This window comes from Pangasianodon hypophthalmus, chromosome 3 (assembly GCF_027358585.1).
Source record: "Pangasianodon hypophthalmus isolate fPanHyp1 chromosome 3, fPanHyp1.pri, whole genome shotgun sequence".
Taxonomy (NCBI): domain Eukaryota; kingdom Metazoa; phylum Chordata; class Actinopteri; order Siluriformes; family Pangasiidae; genus Pangasianodon; species Pangasianodon hypophthalmus.
Genome location: NC_069712.1, coordinates 9,327,363 through 9,352,221, shown reverse-complemented (window position 1 = coordinate 9,352,221; position 24,859 = coordinate 9,327,363). Strand labels below are relative to the sequence as shown.

Genomic DNA, 24,859 nt, shown 5'->3' with positions numbered 1-24,859 from the left:
AGGGACAAAAAGCTCTGAAACAGCAATACTTTTAAAACACCGTAAAATGAGAGTGCTTTTTACTCCCCAAACGGCCAAATGATGCTTTGGGCTTGATCTAGTTACATTATTGATTTAAAGATTGCCAGTGAAGCTCAGCTTTCAGCTTGGGGACAAGCACACAAGCTCTGATTTGTTTGAGCCTGTACATCTTTTTGACACTTTACAGACATGAACCTTGCTGTTGAGTGCATACTGCAGTCTGCTAATAGCAAGCCGATGTGAAAGTATTAGAGTTAACACACTAAAAATATCTGCGCCTTGTTGACCTTGACCAGCAGGGTGCTTAAGTGTTAGTTTTTTCGCTGGAGTTTTTGAAATGAAAGTGGAACATGGTAGAGCTGGTATTAATCCTTGGGTATGAACCAGGACTCCAGAAACTATGCTTTTTTTTCTTTCATGATTTGCAGTCAGGTCTACAGAAAAATCTTATTTTAAGCAGAGCCTTGAAGTACCTCAGCAGGATTGTGAACTAATACACACCTGCTGTGCCAAGCAAAAAGAAGAAAAGTGAAGTCAACAAGTCTAATTCCACAACAGCATGAAGTTCAAGGTCAAAGATGATGAAGTTGATTATTTCATTTCCAGTTGTTAGTGGTTTTAATTAATAGCGAAATCACTTCAGTGTTATTTTTTCATCATGTTGCAATGCTTGATGCTTGCCTATAGAGCAGTTGCAAAACATATGACCTGCTAGACCATGTGCAATCTAATTGTCTTCTTCTGGCTTTGACTGATGCCCAGATACAGTTATGAATTTATTTACCTGCTAGAGGTCTTTTCTTGGCATTATTTGCTGCCATTTTCCAGTCTCAGCAGCATATACAGACTAATGTGCACACACAAGCTAGCACTGTACAACCAAAACTCTAATTGAGGCCTCCTTGATTCCTCGATCCTAGCTGTGGAGCACCAATTCTTAAAACATGCTCAGAGGAATCGGGAAAAGAGAAGGGTTCTGGATGGGGGACACACACACACATGCTTCCTACATGGAATATTTCTCCTAGAAAATAATCCACAAACCCATCCCTCAAAGGCACCATGAAATCATGGGGAAAAGTACAACCAGTATACTGGCAGTTAGGCACAAACAACATAATTGCGACTCTCAAAAAAGCAACAGTCTTGTGCTTATACTCTGAATTAGGCACATATTATTAATGGTAAGTCCAAGTACTACAGATGTTACCCCAGTTATGGGGTAACTAAAGGATCTTTTGCTTATATTTAAGTTTTTAGGGCCTACGTTTCATTCTGATTGGTATACAGTACTGGCGAAACAATCACTGCACAGCCTGTAGTCTCAGACTTCTCACTACTCACGGTTCCGTGATAATGAACTGAGCTTAACGTCGCTCTGCAGTCAAGAAATGTCTGAATCTGTGACTTTCTTTACCTGAACAATAACACAAAAACACCCTTAACTCTCCTCCCTGAGTGTATAATCTGTGTCCGTGCTGTCGTCACATGGTTAAATGCAAAGTATAATGGTTTATGTTAAAGAGGTACACATATTACAATCATACTTATTAAAATTATTACATAACATCATCCTTAACCTTGTGAAGCTGTACTCATTGCTGGTGATCACAAAAAAAGCAAGTTGGACTATATATTAATCATGTTATACTCACCTGCTTTAAGAAATAATCTACAAACAGCAGCACATGTTTAAAAAATAATAATAATAATTGCCATTATGTAGACAACCTCTAACTGGTTTATAGACTAACGACTAACCCATAGATATCTATAATAATAATCACACTTATTAGTTAGTTTGCCTAGTCCGAAGTTCATATTTTTGGTTCGTTTGCTATTTGGTTTGGCTTGGATTCACACTGCACATTATTACACAAACCGAAAAGAAAAAAAAATTATTTGCTAAAAAGGTGCATAGGTGCAGACGTTGCTGAAAACGTTACTCATACAACTCACTGATCATGGAATTCAACCAAGCAGGTTTAAAACATTTTGTGTAGCAAAAAAAAAAAAAAGGTTTGCACAGTCATCTACAGCTGATAATCAATGGTGCAAAATTGGCTGTGTTGTTTTGGTCCACACCCATGAGTGACTGCTGTGTTCTCACTTGATAAATGAAGCACGCCGAGGAGGAAAACACACCAGAGTTGGATTCAGATGGACTAAACTCTGCATACGGGAACACCCACAGTAATTTTGTATTTTTGACTGAATTATTCTAGTTATGAGCAAGAAATAATAACATTGCATCATACTTTGCAAGTTCAGATTTAGAACGAGATTTTAATATGCCTTACTGAAATGCTGCCAATACAATATTTTTAAATTATTTTAATAGGTTTGTGAAAAAATGAAGCACCATCATAGTCTTTAAAAAGCGCCATCACCATCAGCAGGGTCAAACATGCTTTAATATAACTGCGCAACAAAACAGACGCTGTTTAATCCCTTTATTGCCAAGTGCTGCAGAGTGGAACGAAATGAGTTTCCTCAGTGCAGAGCCATGACACCCTCCCTCTGAAGAACAGAATCCAAAGAGAGTCAGATGAACAAAGAAAACCAGACTGATGTTTTTATCCACATGCAGAACCGTGTATGTAGACATATACAAGAACCATAAAAGAGACAACATGTAAAAAAGTGTTCACTCGCTGACGTTTAATAACAAACTGTGCTACGAGTCAATTTATAATAATTTATTGAACAAATTTCATCGCAAAAAAGGGACATATATTTACAGAACCACCTTCCCTGAAACAGCTAATAGCCGCGGCCTGGTGAAGTGGAGTGAGCTGGCAATATTAAACGCAAACAGCTGCTTCATCACTTTTGCGTTTTACTTCTGGTATATTGAATAAAGCACCTGATAAGATGTCAGGTATGGTGTGCACAGGCTCTCCGAAACCGGATAGCTGAAAAATGGACAAAGACCAAGCGAGGTTCTTCAACTGTCCGGTATCGGTGAAGCTGTGTCCACTCAAGCCTTAGATTCTTGTTCTTGACTGATAGGAGTGGAACCTGATGTGGTCTTCTTCTGCTGTTGCCTGTTGTGACGTGTGTTCTGAGATGCTTTTCTGCTTACCACAGTTGTAAAGAGTGGTTATTTGAGTTACCATAAGCCGTCCTGTTCACTCAAACCTGTCTAGTCATTCTCCTCTGACTGTATTCTGTGTAAACTCTAAAAACAGCTTGCATGAACCATTCAAATCAACCCCTCTGGCACCAACAACCATGCCATGGTCAAAGTCACTGAGATCTTATTTTTTCCCCCCATTTTGAACTTAAACTGAAGCTCTAGATCTGCATCTACATGATTTTATGCATTGCACTGCTGCTACTTGATTGGCTAACTGGATAAATGCATGAATGAGCAGATGTACAGGTGTTCCTAAAGAGAAGATTCAAACTAACCTGAAAAGTCTCTGAAAAAGTAATAATTACCAGCTCCCAAATTTAGCCAGAGACACGCTAGACCAGAGCACATTAATGAGGTCTGCACTGCCAGCATTGTGACAAGGCGGGTCTTTTTCTGGAACCACTTTAGAGTGTGTAACATTGGTCCAATATATAGCATTGAGCAGTTTATATTGAATTATCTCAAGCTTTGTTCAAACTGAAGATGAATGAATGCAGTATAACACGGTCACCCAGTCTTCTGTACATTGCACCACAATGTCTTTCTCAACCTGGACTTTAATAGAGGATAACGTAGTAGTTTTTGAAGAGTGAATTGAGCCAGGGGGGAAAATTAATAAATAAACTTCTATCCCACCAGGCAATTAAAAGCTTCAATGTGCTACCCAGCTCAGTGCTTTATTTGCATGGAAACCTAAATGACTAGGCTAAAAAGTGGTAGCTAATGTACAGCAACAACAAGCTAGTTAAGTTCATTAATAGATACTAGTGTCTTTATTTTTGGTGATGCACTGTATGGCCAAAAGTTTGTAGACACATGACCATCACACCAGGCTTTCCACTAGATTTTGGAGTGTGGCTGTGGGGATTTGTGCTCAGTCACAAGATCATTAGCGAGGTCAGGCACTGATGTTGGGTAAGGAGGTCTGGGGCACAGTCGACATTACAGTTCATCCCAAAGGTATTCAGTAGGGTTGAGGTCAGGGCTCTGTGCAGGCCACTCGACTTCTTCCACACCAACCTTGGCAAACCATGTTTTCATGGAGCTCATTTTGTGCACAGATACACTGTCATGCTGGAACAGGTTTGGGCCTCTTAGTTCCAGTAAAGCAAAACTGTATTGCTACAACATACAAAGACATTCTAGACAATTGTGTGCTTCCAAATTTGTGGCAACAGTTTGGGGAAGAATGGGGAAGAACCACATATGGGTGAGAAGTTCTGGTGTTTTCACATACCTGTGTGTTCCTGATTCTAAAGAAGAAGAAAAAAAAAAAGAAAAAAAGAATACGTTCATCATCACACTTTTTTTCCCTGCTAAATCTGTTGAATCTACTTGTCTGGCGGGCAACTATGAATAAAAGCGCTAACATCTCAGATATTAAAATGTAGCTGTCCACTGAATTGTCCATCCTCATTCAGCTTTCAGGACTGTGTCAAGCTGTGTGGACTCTGAGATCTGCAAACGTGTAAATACCTGAAAAAAATTGCTCTTAGATAATGAAAAGCATTCTGCTAGATGTTTAATGGATACATGGATTTATGAAGCCATTATAAATCCTTAATGGTTCGGACACCATTAACCATTTGAACCAGATGACAGACAAAATCAACCAACAACGGAGAAAGGGATGATTAATTACCAGTTCTGTAGAAGAGGAACGTGTCTGTAAGCCAAAGTGTTTTTAAATTGTCTCCAGATTTTACAGGAAGTTTGTACTACAAAGGAACAGAAGAAGGCTTCCATTTATAGGCATAATGGAGAAGAAGCCAGTATTGCAACACTTGAAGAAAACTGGGCAAAGCCACGCCAGCCAGTGATGATGTAGGCCTCAGTTATACAAAGTCCAAAAAAAAAAAAATCTAGCATGCTATTATTTTGAGAAGAGTGTTCATCTTGATAAAATTGACTCTTGATAGAAAACATAATAGAAGCCGAGATCAACACTGAAAACTGAAAAAAGTCATCTTGAAAGATTATCAAATTTTCTCAGGACCGCAACTCATAATATGTTGTGACAGTCGGACGGTCTCATTACTAATACAGAAAACTATGCCACAAACTCTTCACCCAAATCCAAATTTCTATAAAGTACAGAAAAAACATTGGCACTGCACATGGCTGAAGGCTGTTTGGTCTTCTGGAAGAGAAGCTGACTTGCGGGAGAACCTTCTGGTGTTGGTACAGACGTGCTTCTTCTTAATGAACCCGGTTGGATTGTGAGAAATAGCAGAGGGTAGCACTTAGGGTTGATTTATGGGGAAAGCGTAACTCTCACAGGCTTGCAGACTTCTACACCTCAAAAAATCTCAACCATTCGTGGTGTGAAACTGCAGTGCTGTGCATCAAGTGAACACTGACACTTATACTACCCATCATTAAACCATTAGAACCCAGGGGTGACAATGAATTCGTGGAGAGGGATTGAGAAAACCTCAGGCAAAAAACACAAGGCGATGAGAGACACATTTGAGTGTAATATTGCCACAAATTATCCTCAAATACACCACAACCAATAAAATATTGCTTTAGGACCTCCTCTTCTGCTTCTTTCAATTCTCTCGCCCACGGTGAAATGCTAAACGCTTTTCCTCATTTTTGGCGCATTCTGATTTAGTAATGCAACACTGCCAGCATACCTGCATGTAATGTGAATGGGTACCTTAGGGAGACAGACGCCAGTGCACATTCATCTAGTTTGGAGATCCAGAAATATAAATCAACCTTAACTCTGGCTGCTGTCTAGTTGGATGGAATTGGTTTCAGGGTGCAAGAGTGACATGATGTGTCCAAACCTACAAACTAGTGAGAGCACGTCTCACACTTTCTTATCTCACTGCAACAGTCTAGCTATTTCTGGTTTCCTCATACTGATATAAAATACATAATATCGCCTCTCTGGTGAGGGAAGAAACCCTACAAAACATCAGGCAGATAATTCTCAGAAGCATTCACCAGCCTGACCAGCAGAAAATGTCTGCATTTTAAATGAGTTTTATGAGTCTTCCAGTGCTTCTTAGCTCACATCTCTGTGCGGTGCTTCTCAGACACACACGCACACGCACACACACTAGCACAACCTATGTGAAGGGAAAAGCCGAAAGCCAAGAATAGAATAGGAACCTCATCTGTCTTCAGACACTAGGACTCTGAGATCTCTTCACTGCTGCTGTGAGCACACTTCAGTAGTCTTCAAGTAGAGCAATCATTTAAAACTTCTTCTAATAGGGGGTGCACGAATATTAATTCTCACTACACGACCAGTATTCAGACAAGTAGTTGACTAGTTGGTCTTTGCCATAGTTAAAGAAAAAACTGATCACTATTTTTTTAGGCTTTCTGTTAGTGATATACAGCAATGAAGAACTTCAGTTGAATTAACAGGCTACAAATTACATTTCCAGCTTCAATGCTTTTTAGAATAGACTTCACTAAAATAAATAAATGTGCAATAAATGTGCAAAATAATCATGCAATATCACACAAACAAGAGTGTGGTTATACTGAAAATTGGCTGTGCGGATATTCAGCATAACAGCGTAACTGCGAATACGATATGGCTTTTATACAACAGTTTTATAAATAAGAAATTAATATAGAGTAACTGACATTTCAGACACAGTATGACTAAATTTTTTTATTTTTGCTCCATGATTGGAAATAGATCCCGAAGAAGCCACACTCACTGACAGCCCGTCAGCTCGCTGGGTAGTTCTTAAAATGCACTTGTGTGGATGAGCTGGTGGCTCAGCTGTAATTATAGCTTCTGAGACTGAGACTACACAGCACTGAAGCTCATGTCCATCAAAAGAGCCCTTCTTATAACTCAATAAGCGGCCTTTCTTGGATGGAGGATGTTGTCTACAGCAGGGAGGTTTTTCCAGGCTGATAATGACGCGATAACGAACTAGACCATCATGTTCCACTCCAGCCTCAGTAGGGTACAAAAACAAGTCTGGATTGACCTCTTTTAGCCAGCATTGTAATGTCGCTCTGATTCTTAACTAGCAGAGTGTGATTAGATAGTGACGTGCAGCTCGGGTACTGAATGCTCTCTTTCACACACAGCACAAGGATTTTATTTAGCCTTAAAAAGACAACAAAAATAACCGTGGGAGGAATTCTTTTGGGAGCGGACAGGAGTGAGACTTCAAAATAAGGCTAAAAAGTTGCATTTAGTTTTTAGCTACTAGCTAGTTTTTAGTCTTTTCCACCATGCCAACTAGTCAACATCCCCACACTGGCGACTAGTGGATGTATTAGCCGACTAGTCCATGCAACCACTAGCTAATATTACTCAAGAAAGTAAAGTTACCAGTTAACCTCAGTCTTAGATTGGGAGAAAGAATGGGTCAAGGCAAGAGGAAAAGATCTGAACTGGTTTGTCGTTGGGGTCTGATGGGATCAGATCTATGGGAAAGACATTGTGGACACTGTGGTTGAAAGCGCATGCTTAATGAGCATAATGCTTGTTCATTAGTGTGATATGTAAGGAGCAATGTTCCTCAGGTGACTGAGCATGTCAATGCACGACGTGATCAGACTGTTAGCAAGAACAGTCCATCCACAACTACACAGAGAGGGATATTATGAGTGAACTGCCATGTATAAACAGTGTGCCACACTGTCCAGTACCAATAACAATACACCAACTGACGGAATGTCTTTCGGATTTTATGTTGGTTCCTCCTGAACACCTTACTAAGATACCTTGTGTTGGTTTTTCCTTTAAATTGTCACCAATTTGTATGTTTTTCCTGTTTTATGAAGCAACATGTGGCAACCAAACAAGATTGAATGTGCAGAAACAACCACTGAAAAATTTCTACCACAAACAGAATTTATTTGAGGACATTTAAATTCTTGTGCATTTAAAAAAGACACAACTGGCAACATAGTCTTCAATTCTAATCTCAGACTTAGATGTGTGTAGTATGCACAGTGTAATGAATAAAGATTTTTAAAAAAACCATACAGATGATGATAGTTGTAAAAGAATAAAACCAAGCACTGGATTAAAGCTCTTCACAATTTACTGTCTGTCTACAAGAGTATTCAGCACGGATAACCACAGGTGTGTGTATCCAAGCAAAAACCTCAGAAGTCCTCCAAACCAGGCAGGACATTAACCTTTCTGGACTTATTAAGGCTCTTGTAAACAGCATGCTCATGATTTGTATGCAATTAAACAGTAAACAGCTCAAACACCTGGCCACACAAAACCGAGCTCAGACTAATGGGCTATTCGTGAGATTGCTGCTGTGTTGATGAATGCCATGAGGAATGATTACAGGCCTGAGACGCTTAATGAATAGTGTCTTGCCTGCTGATAACCTTGGAGTCCTGTTCATGCCACCAGTCCAAGACTACGCTCTCAGCCTATGGTCTTAGTGCTGCATATATGCCTGTATGATGTATATTACTAAACAAAATGCACTAATTCTGGCGTGTTAAACTTTTGGTCAAAATCACAGAATTCTAATGAATCTACTACCAAATATGTGCGAATCATCATGCACGCACCAAAAAAGTGATTTACACCTGCACTCCACTCTGTGAGGAATGTTTTGTGGCTACTTCCTCCGCATGCTGCTGTCCTCTGTTTTTGTACGAGGGAAAAAAAACTTTTCAGAAAATCTGCACGCAATTAAAAGTTGTAAAAGACAGAGCATCAGGTTACACCATCCCACTGACTCTGTTCACTTACATGCACAGAAAAGTACACAACATTCCTAACAGATGTGCTGCCAGAGGGCAACAAATGGCACTGAACACAGCTCATTACAGCTCCTCAAAGAACCCTGCTGCAGTTGCAAGCCCTTTCTCAAAACCATTAAGAGACATCCAACTCGTAACTTCGGCTTTAATTTGTGCTGGTTGTTCAGAGACAGTCTACGCATTCGCTTGTTTAACAGGCGTATTTTAACAAACTACCACTACAGAAGCTGTCAAGATGCTGCTGTCACACTGAATCTGTTCCTGATGCATCAACACCTGGCAAAGCTCCATTATCAGGCTATTAACATCTGATAATGCAAAGCCCAGCCACAGCAGAGGATAAAGATTTTCTGTGTGTCATGCAGAGAAGCAAACTAAAGAAAAAGAATTGCAGGAATCCATCTTCATGTTAGAGTTCATGTAACAAAATAAAGACTTGCTATTGTTCCTGAAGTCAGTCTTTTAGTGAGATTTGCAACAGGTACTAGGTAAGGTGCTGCTCAGTATCCTTCAGACCTCTAAGGTTTCCCATAAAAAAGCATGTATTCCTATATTTCTGATAACAAATGACTGAAAACAACTTCTACTCTAATGTACCATTAAGGGTACATCTTTAGTGTGTATCTTTTATCTGGGAAGAAGCACACATTGTACCTTTCATTAACTTTTAGAATACAGCTTTAAGGGTACATCAGCGGTCCTCAAGGTCCAATTACATACATTATTTTTGAAGGTACGCTATATTCACGTTTCCAGGTGAAAGATACATATTAAAGATTACAAATCATATACCCTTTGTTTTAACCGGGTGGTTTAAAACCTCTAAAATCTAAAAGTCTCAGAAATATTGCTGCCGATGTAGAGCAGAGAAGGGGGCATGAGTGAAGGATTAAATGAAAAATACCCAAAATAAATTTTGAAAAGACTGTATCAGACCTGCTAACCTTTACGTATTTTGCGTAAGAGCTCAAAATATTAACGTCAGAGCATGCTGCAACTCCAAAAAATGCCAAAACAGGCTATAAAATACACCAAAAGAGCGCATATTTTTCTCATAATAAAAACGGTAGATGAGCCAATCGACACTTGTGCAGAGTTTTTGAGCTTTCTAATATTAACTGATACTCTCTGAAAGCCCCGGCCCCAATTAACACCAGTAATGTTTTGGCCCATTTTCCCAGTGAAAGATACATGGATGTGGTTTGATTTTACAAAAAATGGTTTTAAAAAAACCATTTCTCTTTTTCACCAAGTCTGAAAATTTTGACTGAAAAAAAAAAAAAAAAAAAAAAAAGATTAAAAAGACCTACAACAAAATGTTAAATCTAACATGTTCCAAATAAACGTTAACGATAATTGGATAGAGATTAAGAATTATGTGGGCAGAAGGGTACAAGAAGTGGGAAATGTTTGAATATGTCTAAGAATAACATCTAAATTATTTGCATTTAATCTAGGACTTTAACTTGTAAATTAAAACCATGAAGTAGAACAACAAGTACAATCAGGAAAGTGTAAAATAGTGGTGCAGATATAATCCCAGTCAGGCTAAAGCTGTAGTCTTGTGATCCGTGGTTCTCAATCCTGGACCTGGAGTAATCCTGCCCTATATGTTGGACTGGATTGAGCTGTAAGTGCTTGCGTAAAATGCACTGCATATTTTCTGCTCAGTGTGTGCTTTGTGGAAAAAGCCTCCAAGTGCTTAGTCAACATTTCCACTGTCTTTACCTTGTTGGAGAGTAACACACCATACACTTGAGCTTATTTTCTCCCATCAGTACACACTGACTTCTCAGGAACACACACTTTCCATGCTTCATTCACATTTAGTCATTTGGCAAACACAATTTACAAGAATCCACTACAGGCATACAGCTGAGTGATTCAGGGTTAAGGCTCATTCTCAAAGCCCCACCGGTAGCTCTGTGCCTAATGATCTGAGGTTGCAAGCTCAGATCCCAAGGCTACCACAGCTTCAATTTCAACAGTGGTTTGTGAAAGCATGGTTTGGGATGTTGGGAAAAAATCTCATTCCTTGCCCTCTTGTTCAAATCCTGCATTCCACAGTTTGTAACTGGTAAAGAGAGCTTTCATGACTACAGAACGCTACCGCTCTTCTGCTGAAAGGATAAACGGCTCATTTAAAAGATGCCTTTGTTATGTTTTTGCTGGAGGGAACACTGAGCATACAGGCTCATATCACATTAACACCAAATCCACCAAAGTATTCCGCCGCCTGTAAATGACGTGAAAAAGAAAAAAAAAAAAAGAACAAAAAAAAAAAAAAAACATACAAACAATTTGTTAAAACAATTGATTCACTAATTCTCTCAAAATTACAGGACTAAGCAGATGAAACCATTCCTGCTAAACAGACAGTGAGCACCATTCATCATGGGAACTCTAACTCCAAATGGCACAACAATGCAAAAGCTGTCAGCATGTAATTGGTAGATGTTGACAGGTTTTGCTTTGTTGTGCCATTTGGAGTTAGAGTTTCCATGATGAACGGTGCTCACTGGACGGACAGAACAGTGGACTGGAATCCCATCCAGGGTAGATTCCTGCCCGGTGTACAGCTTTCACGGGACAGGCTCCGGATCCAACAAAACCCTGACCAGGATAAAGCAGAGACTGAAGGTGGACGAATAAAAGATTATCATTCAATTGCCTAGGCAAACATTTACCAGTAGGGGTGGGGAAAATGATAGATTCTTCAAAGATCATAGCTGCATAAAAATTAAACCAAATCAATCAGTTATTTAATACTTAAAGTAAATCAGTTAATTAATTAATAAATAAATAGATAAATAAATAAATAAATATTGTTTAAAATTAATTGAATTTAAAAAATGTTGACAGTCTCAAACATGATAGAAAAATAAAGCAGCCAAGCAGCTCCTAGGTGCCTAAAACTAGAACGGAGAATGTGAAAATCAGCGTTTCAGTGTCTAAATAACCAAATGTGTTTTGTTTTTTTTTTGGTTTTTTTTAAACATTTGACTGGTTTTTAAACAGTACAAAGCATTCAGCCCTAAAATAAATATATCAAAAATAGTGCTGTTCATTATAAATGAAATATAATAAAATTAAGCATCAAAAGCAAAAGAAGTGGTCATGGTGGAAAACTGTAATGTGGTGTAATGTGATGTAACTCTAACCGCAATTAAGAATTAATTTGTGTTTTGAATTGTGGCACCCTTAATCAATCCAGTCAAACCCTAAACCCTGCCACTCCTACTCAGCACGTTTCCCCAGATGTACTTGTTTACATGCACTTAGTGTTTTTGGCTATAAACAAGACAATTCGAAGTGCTATTTATGTTTTGTTTCATAGTGTGCTACACTTTTGACAAGTACCAGAGACTCAGAACATCTGTTTCGAATATGACACGAGCATAATAAACACACACTTCTCTGTCCATTTGTCTTTAAAGTAGTACTTGGTTCAGTCTGCTTAGATATTTCGCTTGGTCCGCATCCAGACCCTTAATCTAGGGAAAATCATTTGTAATTTAGACAACACGGTCAACATGAAATGTGAACAGGGAACAAATTCCGAGTTCAATGGCACTACATATGAAACCCTTGCTGTTACTACAACCACCTCTACCCCTTAAGCATTCAAATAATGAAATGCTTAAAGATCTCACTATGCTCCTCTATGCTGAATCAGTTAGTCACGTTTCCTCAGGGTCCAGGCGGGCCTTGCAACCATGGTAACCAGAACCTAAAGCAAAGGTTTGTGCTGTGAAAGCATTGACTTGAAGTCGTTCCATCACTGCTTTCAATTTGAGAGATGCTCAGCGGCTGCTTGCACCCTGTAGGCCGTTCGATAGATGAGAGCTGTTTGCTAGTTAGCCGGCGTTTCTGGCTGCAGATACAAAGCCTGAGAAGCAGCAGCGCTGTTACTAACAAGGGTACATCAAGAGAACATCTCAGTCATGTGCAGATTATAAAAATGTATGTGGTCTCATAGGCGTCTAGTTCAAGTCACTCTTTTTTGTTTCGGCAACTTTTTTTATTCTTGAAACAAGCGAAATGATGAGGTTGCCACAAACTCTGTAATAACTAACAGTTATAATATTCGAAAGGTCATGCATTATTGAGTAGCACAGGCTTTAAAAGTAGCAGCTCGACATAAAAAGAATGCACAGGAATAGTTTATTCAATCTAGTGACCTTAAAATACAAATACCTTTTCTTAGTTTCTTAGTTTCTGAAATAACCATATTTGAGGAAAGGCGGGAAAGGAAATGCATCATGGATTTTAGCCTGCTGTGTTTCTGGGCAGGTCTAAATGATTCACAGTGTTTAAGGATCCAAGCTTCTGTCCGCTCAGAAAATCACACCTTTTGGGAGAGGGAGGGAGTGCTGCGCTTCCAGTAAACCACAAACAGAAAGCCAAGCAATAACTCGCTCCCTGTTGATCGAATTAAGTTGTCAGTTATAGAAAACGTAACAGTGAGTGAGTAAAACCAGAAACAGGCTAACGCTACGTGCAAGCGCTACAACAGAGTCCTGTCAGTACAGTGATACTTTGGACTTTGCCTTTCACGTGTGCACGTGCACTCGGGACACTATGGCTCCTGTTTCCTTTCTCCTCTACCCAGATCCATTAGCGCAGAGGCCTTTGTCGAGAGGATCAAGGTGCAGCGAGAGGAGCTAGGCGGCCGTGTCATGGGTTTGTTTACAGGGCTGCTGACTGGGAAGAACATTTCGTACAAGTCAAACAATACAGAGCTGAGAGGAACACAGAACCGCATTGATCCAGGAGTACATCGCGTCTGCGCAAAAGGTCAAGGAGGAGGCAAGATCTTTTAATAGGCTTACAGCTGTTTGCGATTGGTTAACATTAAGGTTTAGGTTAAGATCGAGTTGCTTCAAGTATTTACAGAGCACAGTTACTTGCTGAGTATCTACTGCAAATTAGGCAAACAGGCTGCTGTTGTCTGGTCCTATGCTCATATTCAAGGCTATTCAGTTTCCTTCCTGTCATTATGAACAATTTTGCCTTTTGATCTGTTTGTTTCTTGGGTCAGCTGATGAACTTTACCACGCTGCTTATTTCTTACTGTCAATGAAACTTTCTCTGGGGACTGAAACTTTGTCTGGGGGATGGGTGTGGGGCTAAAAATGAAACACGATTCTGTAAGGAAATAAGCATATCAGGGTGTGCTGCTATAGGAAAATAATCAATGACAGGGTGACGTGATGTGGCCTTATGTGACACGGTGTTACTCTTACAACCTTGCAGTGATGATATCACAGCAATCTGCCAACTAATGCATGTTTTATATTATTTAAAGAAAAGCATATGCTATTTTCATCAGCTTATAGTTACATCTAATGCTGCTGAACATCCACAAATAGGTTAGTCCATTTACTGTATAGCAGCTATAAACAGCTGTTCTCTCTCCAGCCTCTTTTCTCTCTCGAAGTTGTCTTGAAGATATGTCATGCTACTGAGAAAGCAGAACGTTCAAACACTTGAAAATACTGACACTGGAGACTCCTTTTATATTTAATTTCTCCTTACTGCATCAATGATTATGCATTTTTCTTTGTTCAAATGACATGTTTTTTTAATTTGCTTATTATACTTTTGACTTACTTTTGATTATGTTAAGCATCCACCATTAAAGTCCCTGTGTGAATTGTCCCTACTGTCGGTGCTGCTGTTACAAAAAAAATATTAATCAACACATTCTGACCAATCTTTCTTGTGACTTTGAAGGCAGAAAACTAACAAGAGGTTCTGCTTGTACGATTTGACTGTACGCAGCTACAGTTAAAGTGAGATGTCTCAGCACTTAATGATGAATGTCTCAAAAAATACAGGGCGTCCCAAAAGACTCCATACATAGGGGACTGTGTACGCCAGCACCACGTCAGTTGTGTCAGTGGATGTTCGTGGACGTCCACTTCTCGGTTGGTCTGCAACACTTCCAGTCTGTTTGAATTTGTTAATAAGTTTGGCAGCAGTGTCATGTGATGTGCTTTCCATGTTTCCTGTTAAAGTCCACCGCAACCTTGCGACAGCTTCCCGATCCAGCCATGAGAATGAATTCAATATGTTCTTCTTTTGTCAAAGGCTTTCTTAAAGGCTATCTGAAAAAAATATATAATATAAACTAAGTATGAATAATTTTGGAAGACATTTTGCTAAAAAATGTTAATTTCCCCTATATATGGACACTTTTGGAACACCCTGTAGCAAAGTTGTTATTTGTAGTTATATTGCAAAATGGGAATGTCGGCAATAAAATATTTCCGATGTCACAAATCACTTTAGATTTGCTTACTAACAAGAGAATTTTTTTCCTTTACTAACAAGAGAATGATGCTTAGTCTTCCATGTTTGTTTTTCTTGCATATCCCCAAATCACAACCTGATTGTTCAGGAGGTTAAAAAAAAAAAAAAAAAGCAAAGCACATCACTTCATCACCCGGCACTATACTGAACAGCTGAATTTTTTTTTTTTTTTTAAACTTTAAAAAGTGCTGCCGCTGGCGGGTTTTATCACAGGGGAACACTTTCAAAGCATCCACATTCCACCTGCCTTATGGCCGCATTCCACAAGATGACACGCAAAACGCTTACTGGGGATTGAGAGAGAAAATGGAATAATGAAAAAGAATAAACACTGAGTTTTGCAAAGCTTTGTAAAATGGATTATATTACACAAGCATTCAGACACTCATTCACACATTCTGTCGAAACACCTTTGGCGGCGATTACAGCTTGAAGTCTTCTTGAGTATGATGGTATAAACTGGTCGGGTTGGATGGGAAGCATCACACAAGTGCAATTTCCAGATCTTTCCATTAACTTTTAATCAGTTTCCAGTCCGTGCACTGACTGGGGCACTCAGACATTCACACACACTTGTCCTGAAACTGATCCTTTAACCTCATGGCTTTTTTTTTTTTTTTTTTTTTGCTTTCAATATTAGCTGTGAGACTTTTTATAGACAGAGATGAGTCTTGCCAAATGATATCCAATCCAGTGACTTTGCCACAGGTGAACTTTATTCGAGTTGTAGAAACTCTAAGATCCTGAATATTTGTGTAAAAATGTGATATTTCAGGATTTCTTTTTCATTTTTAGTAACTCCTGCAAAAACTTCAGTATGCAAAACCTGAAATCATTTGAACTTCCGATGACTCTGCAAGTAGAGCTGTGTTTTTGCCTAGTACGATTTCCACACACTTCACACACCCTATTGTAGCTGCAATTCCCCATGAACCACCTGAATACTGCTTTATAAAAACCCAACACCCTTGCACAAAAAAAGCATATCTGACTACGCATGGAGAATCTAGAAAATCAACAGGAACTCTGTTGTGGTGGAGAACTTTTTGCTTAAAAACCTAACCTTAACAGAAAGCATTTACTTTTTCAACAGCTTAAGAAGAACTGAAGTAAATGTTTTGCGTTCTAAATAGTGAGTCCCAAATGTCCCACATTACTGACATGATGATTCTACACACCTGCATCCAGAGAATCCAGAGTGAAGAAGCAGAAGATTTCACAATATGTTGTTCAAAAACTAATTTTGGTAAGAAAATGCGAGATTTGAAGTGGGAAAGAAACGCTTCAGCGCCTTACAAAAACATGCAATGGACTTGCACGAAAAGAACAGTGAAGAGAAGGAGGGAAAAAAAGAAAGCATCTCTAACGTATCTGCAACTGATTAGCGAGTTTGAAAGAAGTGATGCATGTGTCTGGCAAAAAAACAGACAAAAAAAAAACTGATACAAGTAGTGGCATCTCGTAAACTTTTAGAGGAATTGTAAACGAAGTAGAAGAAAGTTAGGATGCATGTTCTACACTAACTGTACACTTCAAATAGGGGAGGATAAACGCCTTCTCTCTCCATACTGGAGTAAATAAATCTTCTATTGTGCTGCCCAGGCACGTGTTTTGGTTGCCTCATTCACTAGGGGAAAACGTGGTAGCTAGAATAATGTAATGATGTATAATGAGCTAGTTAAGGGCACTTATACAGATAAGCGTCACTGTCTTTGAGACCTTGATAAAAAGTTTTCGGCATACTTTTCAGCTATGAGCTGCGGTGTTCTCTCCTCACATCACATGTATAAATATTATTGTAGGCTGGCAGCATCTTTATTTTCTCTTGATATGTTTAACTACGAGGTGATATTCTATGTGTATCATGTGAGTAGGAGAGTTATGCTTTATGCTGTGCTTTACTGTGCTCGGTTTTCTTCAGGGTTTACAAAAACCTGCCCGTCCCATCCATCCATCCGTCCATTTTCCATACTGTTTATCCTACACTGGGTTGCAGGGGAGCCTGGAGCCTGTCCCAGGGAACTCAGGGCACAGGGCAGGGGTTGACCCAGGATGGTGTGGCTACCCATCAGAGGGCACAATCGCACACAAATTCACCCACTACGGACAATTTGGAAATGCCAATCAGCCTACAACACATGTCTTTGGACTGGGGGAGGAAACTGGAGTACATGGAGGAAACCCCTGAAGCATGGAGAGAACACGCAAACGCCGCACACACAGGGCGGAGGCAGGATTCGAACCCCCAACGCCAGAGATGCGAGGCAAACATGCTAAAAACTCTGTGCGTCCCTAATTCTAAAAAGATAGGCCATCATCTGAGTACACTAATTAACCAACCTTGTTTAAACAAGATTATCACACCACGAATGACCTATTTGGTGTAGCAGGTGGTGAGATTCAGAATGTATGGCTTACATTACAGTTGCAGCAACGAGGTGCGTCGCATCACCGTGAAACACGTACGTTTATAACATAGATGCCAAATAAAAATTTGTTTTGCATAAGCTAATAATGAGTAGGGTTTCATTTTTTCCAGGTTGTTGTTTGTGGTGCGGAGGTGAATATGATGGTCACAATCCTGGACTGAAATTCCCTGCATAACAAACTGAGAGAAGTCACACTGGAGTGCGAGTACAGTAGTGATTTGTCACCTCTGCTCAACCTAGCTAGTCTGTCAGATTCAACCCAGTCAGACTCGACCCAGTCAGATGCCTCAGAACTTGATTCGCAAGAACGGTGAAATCCCCAACAGGCAGAAACTCATGCATGTCACAGAAGAAAAGCTAAATTACACAGAAAGAAAAGCAGGTATAAAAGAACTCAGCCTTGCCTACAAGAAAAGTACGTTTGTCAGAATTACAGAAACAGAAAGCAATTTAGAGTCCAAACTGCAGAGAAAAAAGGAAGTTAACCTATATTTCCAAAGGCTTCAATTTGCAGATTAACTTAGCTACAAAAGTCTGTAATAGATTTTTCAGTTGCTTGTGCCAAGGAGCTGCCCATTCTTCATTCAGACAAGACGCTGGGGCTTGAGGGGGGAAATAATGCTCACACAGCACTGCGCCTCGCTCAGAATTCTCAGAGAAACACTAATCCCAAAACCCGACTGCATTTCCATCCACTGCAACAGGACAGATTCCACAATGCACTACGACATTCAGGGCCATCATAACTGCAGTTATGTCTGGTGAACTGCCTGAAGCACATATTTACATGTGCATTTTTATATGAAATTGCATTTTTTTTAAAAATCCAGAAACCTCCTGTGTGTTCATTTTATTTTCCCCTGATCTTCTGCAGAGACTGAGCCTGAGTTTTGGAGGGTCTGTTTTATATACGTACATTATGAGCAGGACATTAGGAGGAAAATCTGCAGTGAGCTGTCCTGATTGCTAAGTCGCAGTTGGTAATCGTTAATCTGAGCTCATGTCAAGTTTGAGAATGATGAGTGTCCATAAAGCTGCAGATATCTGGCCAAAAAGGGAAGAAAAACACTCAAGAGGGTGGCAGACAAGCTGGATCCAAACATAAAATAGTGTATGTTTAACTGTCAGGGAAATCATCAGTGACTACTATCATTAAAAGACCTTATTAATGATCTAATAATAATTATACATAATAATTGCACACTGACAGTGTCCTCCTTCATCCTAGGGCAGGGATGTCCTTAAACTGGCTGTCTAAGGCTTTAAAAATCACATGCAGAGATGGACAAATCGCCCGGGACGAGTGATTTACATGTATGGACGCAGTTTTTTATTCACCAGACAAGTGATTTAAAAGGCTGCTGATTCCTTTTTTCCCCTCATCCCACAACTACAGAAAGAAAGAAAAAATCTTCTGAATCTTCAAATCTGGGGACTTGAGCTCATTCAGTCACAGGAGCGTTAGTGAGGTCAGGCACTGATGTTGGGTGAGGAGGCCTGGGGTGCAGTCTGATTTATGCTCATTCAGCCACAAGAACACAAGAGGTTAGGCACCCATACTGAAAAAGAAAACCTGGTGCAAACTTCTTGTTCCAGTTCATCCCAAAGGTGCTCATTCAAACATTCGAGTTCTTCCACACCAAGCTCGGCAGACCGTGTCTTTATGGACTTTGCTTTGTGCACAGGGGCATTGTCATGCTGGAACAGGTTTGGGCTCCTTGGTTCCAGTGAAGGGAAGGGAAATCTTAATGCTACAGTATACAAATACATCCTACACAACTGTGTGTTTCCAACATTTTAGCAACAGTTTGGGAAGAAACACATACGCTTGTGTGATGGTCAGGTGACCACAGACTTTTGGCCGTATACTGTACATTTGAATAACAAGGTCACCGGTTTGATCCTGAGCTCAGGTTACTATCTGTGTGGATTTTCATGTTCTTCTTGTGTCTGTTTATATATGTATACACACACACACACACACACACACACACACACACACACACACACACACACACACACACACACACAAATTACCGACAGCCTAATACTTTTTATTATGTAGTAACCAATTACTATTATTGAATGTATTATAATATGTTTATATTTGTTATATCACGTCTTCCCTCTGACATTCTAACAGACCTTTTATTTACTTATATGTTCAGTTTTGATACATAACTGTAAATTATTACAGTACTGCTTACAAAAGAAAACAAAAATGATAATTAAATTGTCAGACAAAATAGCAGAATTGTGACAGGCTTATAATATAAACCTATGGTGATAGCACAGAGATATAAACAACTGCAGATATGAGCGAAGGCAGATGGTGGATAATGATTGACAGGCTTTTGTCTCATAACTGCATTTAACTATAAGACTTAATTTTCACGAATATTTCAAACTGAATCTAAAACTGCTATGAAATGTTGAATGGAGCCAGCAGGCCAACATCCTATAGGAAAGCAGATGGGAAGACATTTGCTTAATATTTCTGACAAGTAATGTGTCAGAGTGCAGTGCAGATGAAAATATCTCTGTTTACTCTAATTGGATTTAACAGCCCAGTTTCCCCAAATGATTTCCCAATCTTAACTGGTAGAGAGAGGGTTTAATGTGACGCTCGCTTTACAATTTAACAGAGATCTGTGTGTTGTGATGCTTTTAGAAAGCCCATTAAACAAAGTGACATTTGTAGTAGGGTTGTTATGGTGTCACGGTTAATTATGGTGTATGACAGGACAGTTACGTCACTGCTGACTTTTTCAAAATACTGATTAAAATGTACTTCCATCCATTACCCACTAACCACTGTCTTGTTTTCATCCTTTTTTGTGGCAGGCTGCAACTCACAACCCCTCTGTTTACACAACTCCCTCTGTCCGGACTCCTCCTAAATCATACTACAGCAACCTCCATTTCTCTGCGCAGAGGACACGAGTGCACTGAAAATCCTGTGGCTGTTTAATCCACTACTATACTAAACACGTTACTGCATTACTGAGAAACAAACAGAAGGACAGATCACGTTGCTGAGTGGTCAAATCACTGACCCTCACTGACCAGCTTAATACTTTTTAAAAATAGGATCAGCATCATATGCTGACTCGCTCTCCCTCTTTAATTACTTTCTAGTCGTGCCAGCATATCGTGCCCACATGAAAAAACTTTTGTTTCGACTGCAATCACAAGAGATAGGAGTTTGAAATTTAACGTCACACTTTCTATTAGCCATCGCCCACGGAGGAGAGAGAACGCTGCATGACTAGCAATATTCAGGCAGCAGCCCCACATGCTCAGAGCTCAGCAGGAGCCACGCTGAGAAGAGCACTTCCACTGCTTTACAATTAGTGGACGAGCAGGAGAGTTGATCACCAATGTTAAAAACTCAGCAAGCTAAGACATGTCCTTTCTAACTAGACAGGGCAAGGAAGTGAATGTGCAAACACACTCTTGCCCTCATTCTGCCAAAGCAAGATTGGGTTGGTTTTGTCTCCAATGAAAAGAGATTTGTGTTATATACACATATTTATGCATTTTTATCCAAAGCAACTTAAAAGTGAGGTGGACAGAACCAACCTATTAAAGGAGTGAACAGTATCAGTGCAACAATAGCATGCTTTCAGCAACTAATGATTTTCATGTTCTTCTTGTGTCTGTATATATGTATACACGTATACACACACACACACACACACACACACACACAAAAATTACCGACAGCCTAATACTTTATATTATATAGTAACCAATTACTATTATTGCATATATTATAATATGTTTATATTTGTTATTATCATGTCTTCCCTCTGACATTCTAACAGACCTTTTATTTACTTATATGTTCAGTTTTGATACATAACTGTAAATTATTACAGTACTGAGGCGGACAGAACCAACCTATTAAAGGAGTGAACAGTATCAGTGCAACAATTCCATGCTTTCAGCAACTGATGAGAAACTAGGGCTGGCCAAAACAGGAATGGATTTGACAAAATACTACTTCATTTTCAGATTTTCAGGCTAATTTTCAGACTTCAACAAAAACTGAAGGGAAAAGGCTTACTTCCACAAGCGGCACAACAGAAATACGGTCACCCTACGAGTAAGACCGCCTACAGATGATCAGCAGCAAAACTGCACTGCACCAACAAAGCCATTGTTTCCCTACAGAGTAAAACTGTGCTGCTTTGCCTACAGGCAATGCTGTTCTTGGCGATGTCTACTGCTTGGATTTGACGCCTTGGCGATGCCCTCAATGTTTAGTCAAATTCAACTTTGACCCAGTTTACGCTGACCTTTTGAAAGCACAACTAGTTCTCATGTGACGTAGCAAGAACGTTTGTTTTCTCCAAAGGACGTCTAGAGCCTTTTTGTTTGAGATTTTGATAAATGTTGGCCTTAAAAACACTCAGCCTTATGAATCAACCATGTTATTAAACATGTCTTGACACAGCACCACTCACTAGCTGTGAGCAAAATGCTAATCCTCTGAAAGGGCCCTAAGTGTCAGAGGAAGCATGTGCTAGCCTTCACCCTCTCCTGCCATGTGAGATCAGTCAGCTAGCCTACAGTCACTTGTCTACACAGAGTAACCTATTGAGCATAAAACAGCGAGTTTGTTCGCAACGATAGAGAATGCACTCAAACAGTGACATGTGTGCCAATATTTTACACTTAAGAATGAGCATTTGAAGGCAAATTATCAGATGATAACCAAAGGAGTTGCACATTTCCTGTAGCTGTTCTGTGAGGCATGATGTAAGTAAAGTCTACAGCCCTGTAGTGAGCAAACACTGGTAATAAGAAGCCATTTTGGATTCAACTCAACTTGATGGTGGATTTTACATGGATCATGAGTATCAAAAGTAAGTTTGAGTCAAATATCAGCGACAAGAATATAATACTGTGAGTAAATAAAGTAAAAACGAATCAAAAGCATAAATGGCAGCATGGTGGTGAGTAGCCTTGCTGCCTCACCTGAACTCAGGTGACTCTCTTTTTAGAGTTTTGCACATTCTACCTGTGGGCATCTTCCATGTTCTCCAATTACCTCTTACCTCCCGAAAACATTCTGGTAGGCGGATTGGCGACTCTAGGAGTGAACGAGTGTGTGAAGAAAGGAAGTCAATCCACTACTATTGACGGCTGTAGAAAAGCGGTTCGAACCACAAGCACAATCAAACGTGGGGGTTGGATTAAGTGCCAGTACCCTGGAGCCGTACAAACACTGGCCATTTAAAAAAAAAAAAAAAAAAAAAAAAAAAAAAAAAAAAAAAAAAAAAAAAGAGGCAGAACGATACACACAACTAAGCAACACACACTCAGAGGAATACATACTGAGGGTGTTTCCTTACCATAGCAACAGAGAAATCAGAAACAGGAGAAACACACCCCAAGAAGCAGCCAAGGGTGTTACTTACATCTGAACATCATGAGCTCATTTTCAGGGAAAAAAAAAAAAAAAAAAAAAAAAAGATTCTGAAGTGTTTCAGAAATTGCTGTTCAATTATCGCAATCACACGAAGAAGGCGTCACAGAGCTGACTGCGTGTGGCTATATTTAAGATAGCAGAGACCATGGTGGCCAGTATATACCGGGAAAACCGTTTGCTTACTTTGGAGGGTTTCTTTCTTTACTCAGTTGTACGATTGAAAAACCTATTACCTCACCGTTCAGGAGAGGGGCACTGCTTCTCAAAGCCCTGGATTTGTGGGAGGAAAGGAAAAAAAAAAAAAAAAAAAAAAAAGCAGCCTAAAAATACGTTCTTCCCATACATGGAAAAATGTTTGAGGGGTACCCTGTTCACTTTCTGGCAGTAAAATTTACAGCGAAAAACCTATATAAAACCTTTGGGTCTGGCTCAGATCATTAACAGTTACCAGAACACACACATTTAAGTACTGCTCTGATTCAATACACACTCACTCTTAGATGTTTTACTTCATTACCTGTTAATCTTCTAACCACAATGTTAGCCATTTAGACTAAACACCCCCAACATGAGAAGTCATCAAATCTGTTCCACAACACTGTTATGTTTAAACAGCGATATGCTGGGGAACCATGATGATTCCCATAATGCACTGCAAGCATGAGTTTCAACGCTAAGAAATGGCTGTGAGCAGTTAAGTGGTTTAACAATACAAGATGAAACAGTGTGCAAAATAGCTACATGCTCCTGATCCTGATGAGATAAATTAAGCGAAGTGATCCACCAAGCTGCAGCAGGCAGCGAGATTCAGAACCAGTATTGTGTGTTAGAGTTACAGCACTGACGTGTGATGCATCAACGCGAAGCAAATTTTGTTTAAACACGCATACAAAATAGAATAAAAAAATAAAATAAACATTTTGTTTTATGCAAGTCACTAGCAAATAGGGTTTTTGGTCACTGCAAGACCACTGAACCTGCCAACATGTCCAGCTGCCACATGATCTTCTTGGCCCAGATGCCCAGGCACTAATTTGTCCACCTATATAGCCAAAAGTATGTGGAAACCTGACCATCACACCCATATGTGGTTCTTCCCCAAAACTGTTGCCACAAAGTTGGAAGCACACAATTGTATAGGATGTCCTTGTATGCTGTAACATTATAATTTCACTTCACTGGAACTAAGAGGCCTGAACATGTTCAGCATGACAATACTGCTGTGCACAGAGTGAGATCCATGAAGACATGGTTTGCCAAGGTTGGTGTGAAGGACCTCCAGTGGCCTGCAGAAAGCCCCGACATCAACACCACTGAACACCGCTGTGATGAACTGGAATACTGACTGCACCCCAGGCTTCCGCAATGCCTGACTTCACTAATGTGGCTGAATGAGCACCAATCCCCACAGCCACGCTCCAAAATCTAGTGGAAACCCTTCCCAGAAGAGTGGAGGTTATTATAACAGCAAAGAGGGAATAAATCTGGAACGGGATGTTCAAATGGGTGTGATGGCCAAGTGTCCACAAACCTTTGGCCATATAGTATATAATCTACTGATTTGTCCACCATGAGACACAATCTTCTTGTCCCAGATGCCGAAGCACTGATCTGTCCACCCAGGGACATCCCAGATGCCTAGACCATTGACTTGTCCACCCTGGTAACATCAAATTAATTGCTTTCACTCACTTTCTAACTGACTGATTTTAAGAGATTATGGAAGAGATATTGCAAAAGTGTATTGCAACATAATTTCACAATATGAGTATTAAATCATCATAGATCTACTAACAAAGC

General features: G+C 39.7%; 1 protein-coding gene across 4 annotated transcripts in view; it reads right to left on the bottom strand.

Annotated features, from left to right (window-relative positions):
• Nucleotides 1-24,859, bottom strand: part of galnt2 (UDP-N-acetyl-alpha-D-galactosamine:polypeptide N-acetylgalactosaminyltransferase 2) — a 93,745-nt gene that overhangs the window by 45,799 nt on the left and 23,087 nt on the right. The window contains exon 1 of one of the 4 annotated variants that reach the window (XM_053232773.1): nucleotides 14,695-17,156. The exons of 2 other annotated variants lie outside the window; for them this stretch is intronic. In XM_053232773.1, the coding sequence (XP_053088748.1) occupies nucleotides 14,695-14,868 (174 nt within the window). In that variant the 5' untranslated portion in view covers nucleotides 14,869-17,156. Of the gene's footprint in view, nucleotides 1-14,694; nucleotides 17,157-24,859 lie in introns of those variants that run through there. One more of the 4 variants, XM_053232774.1, reaches the window with a different exon arrangement.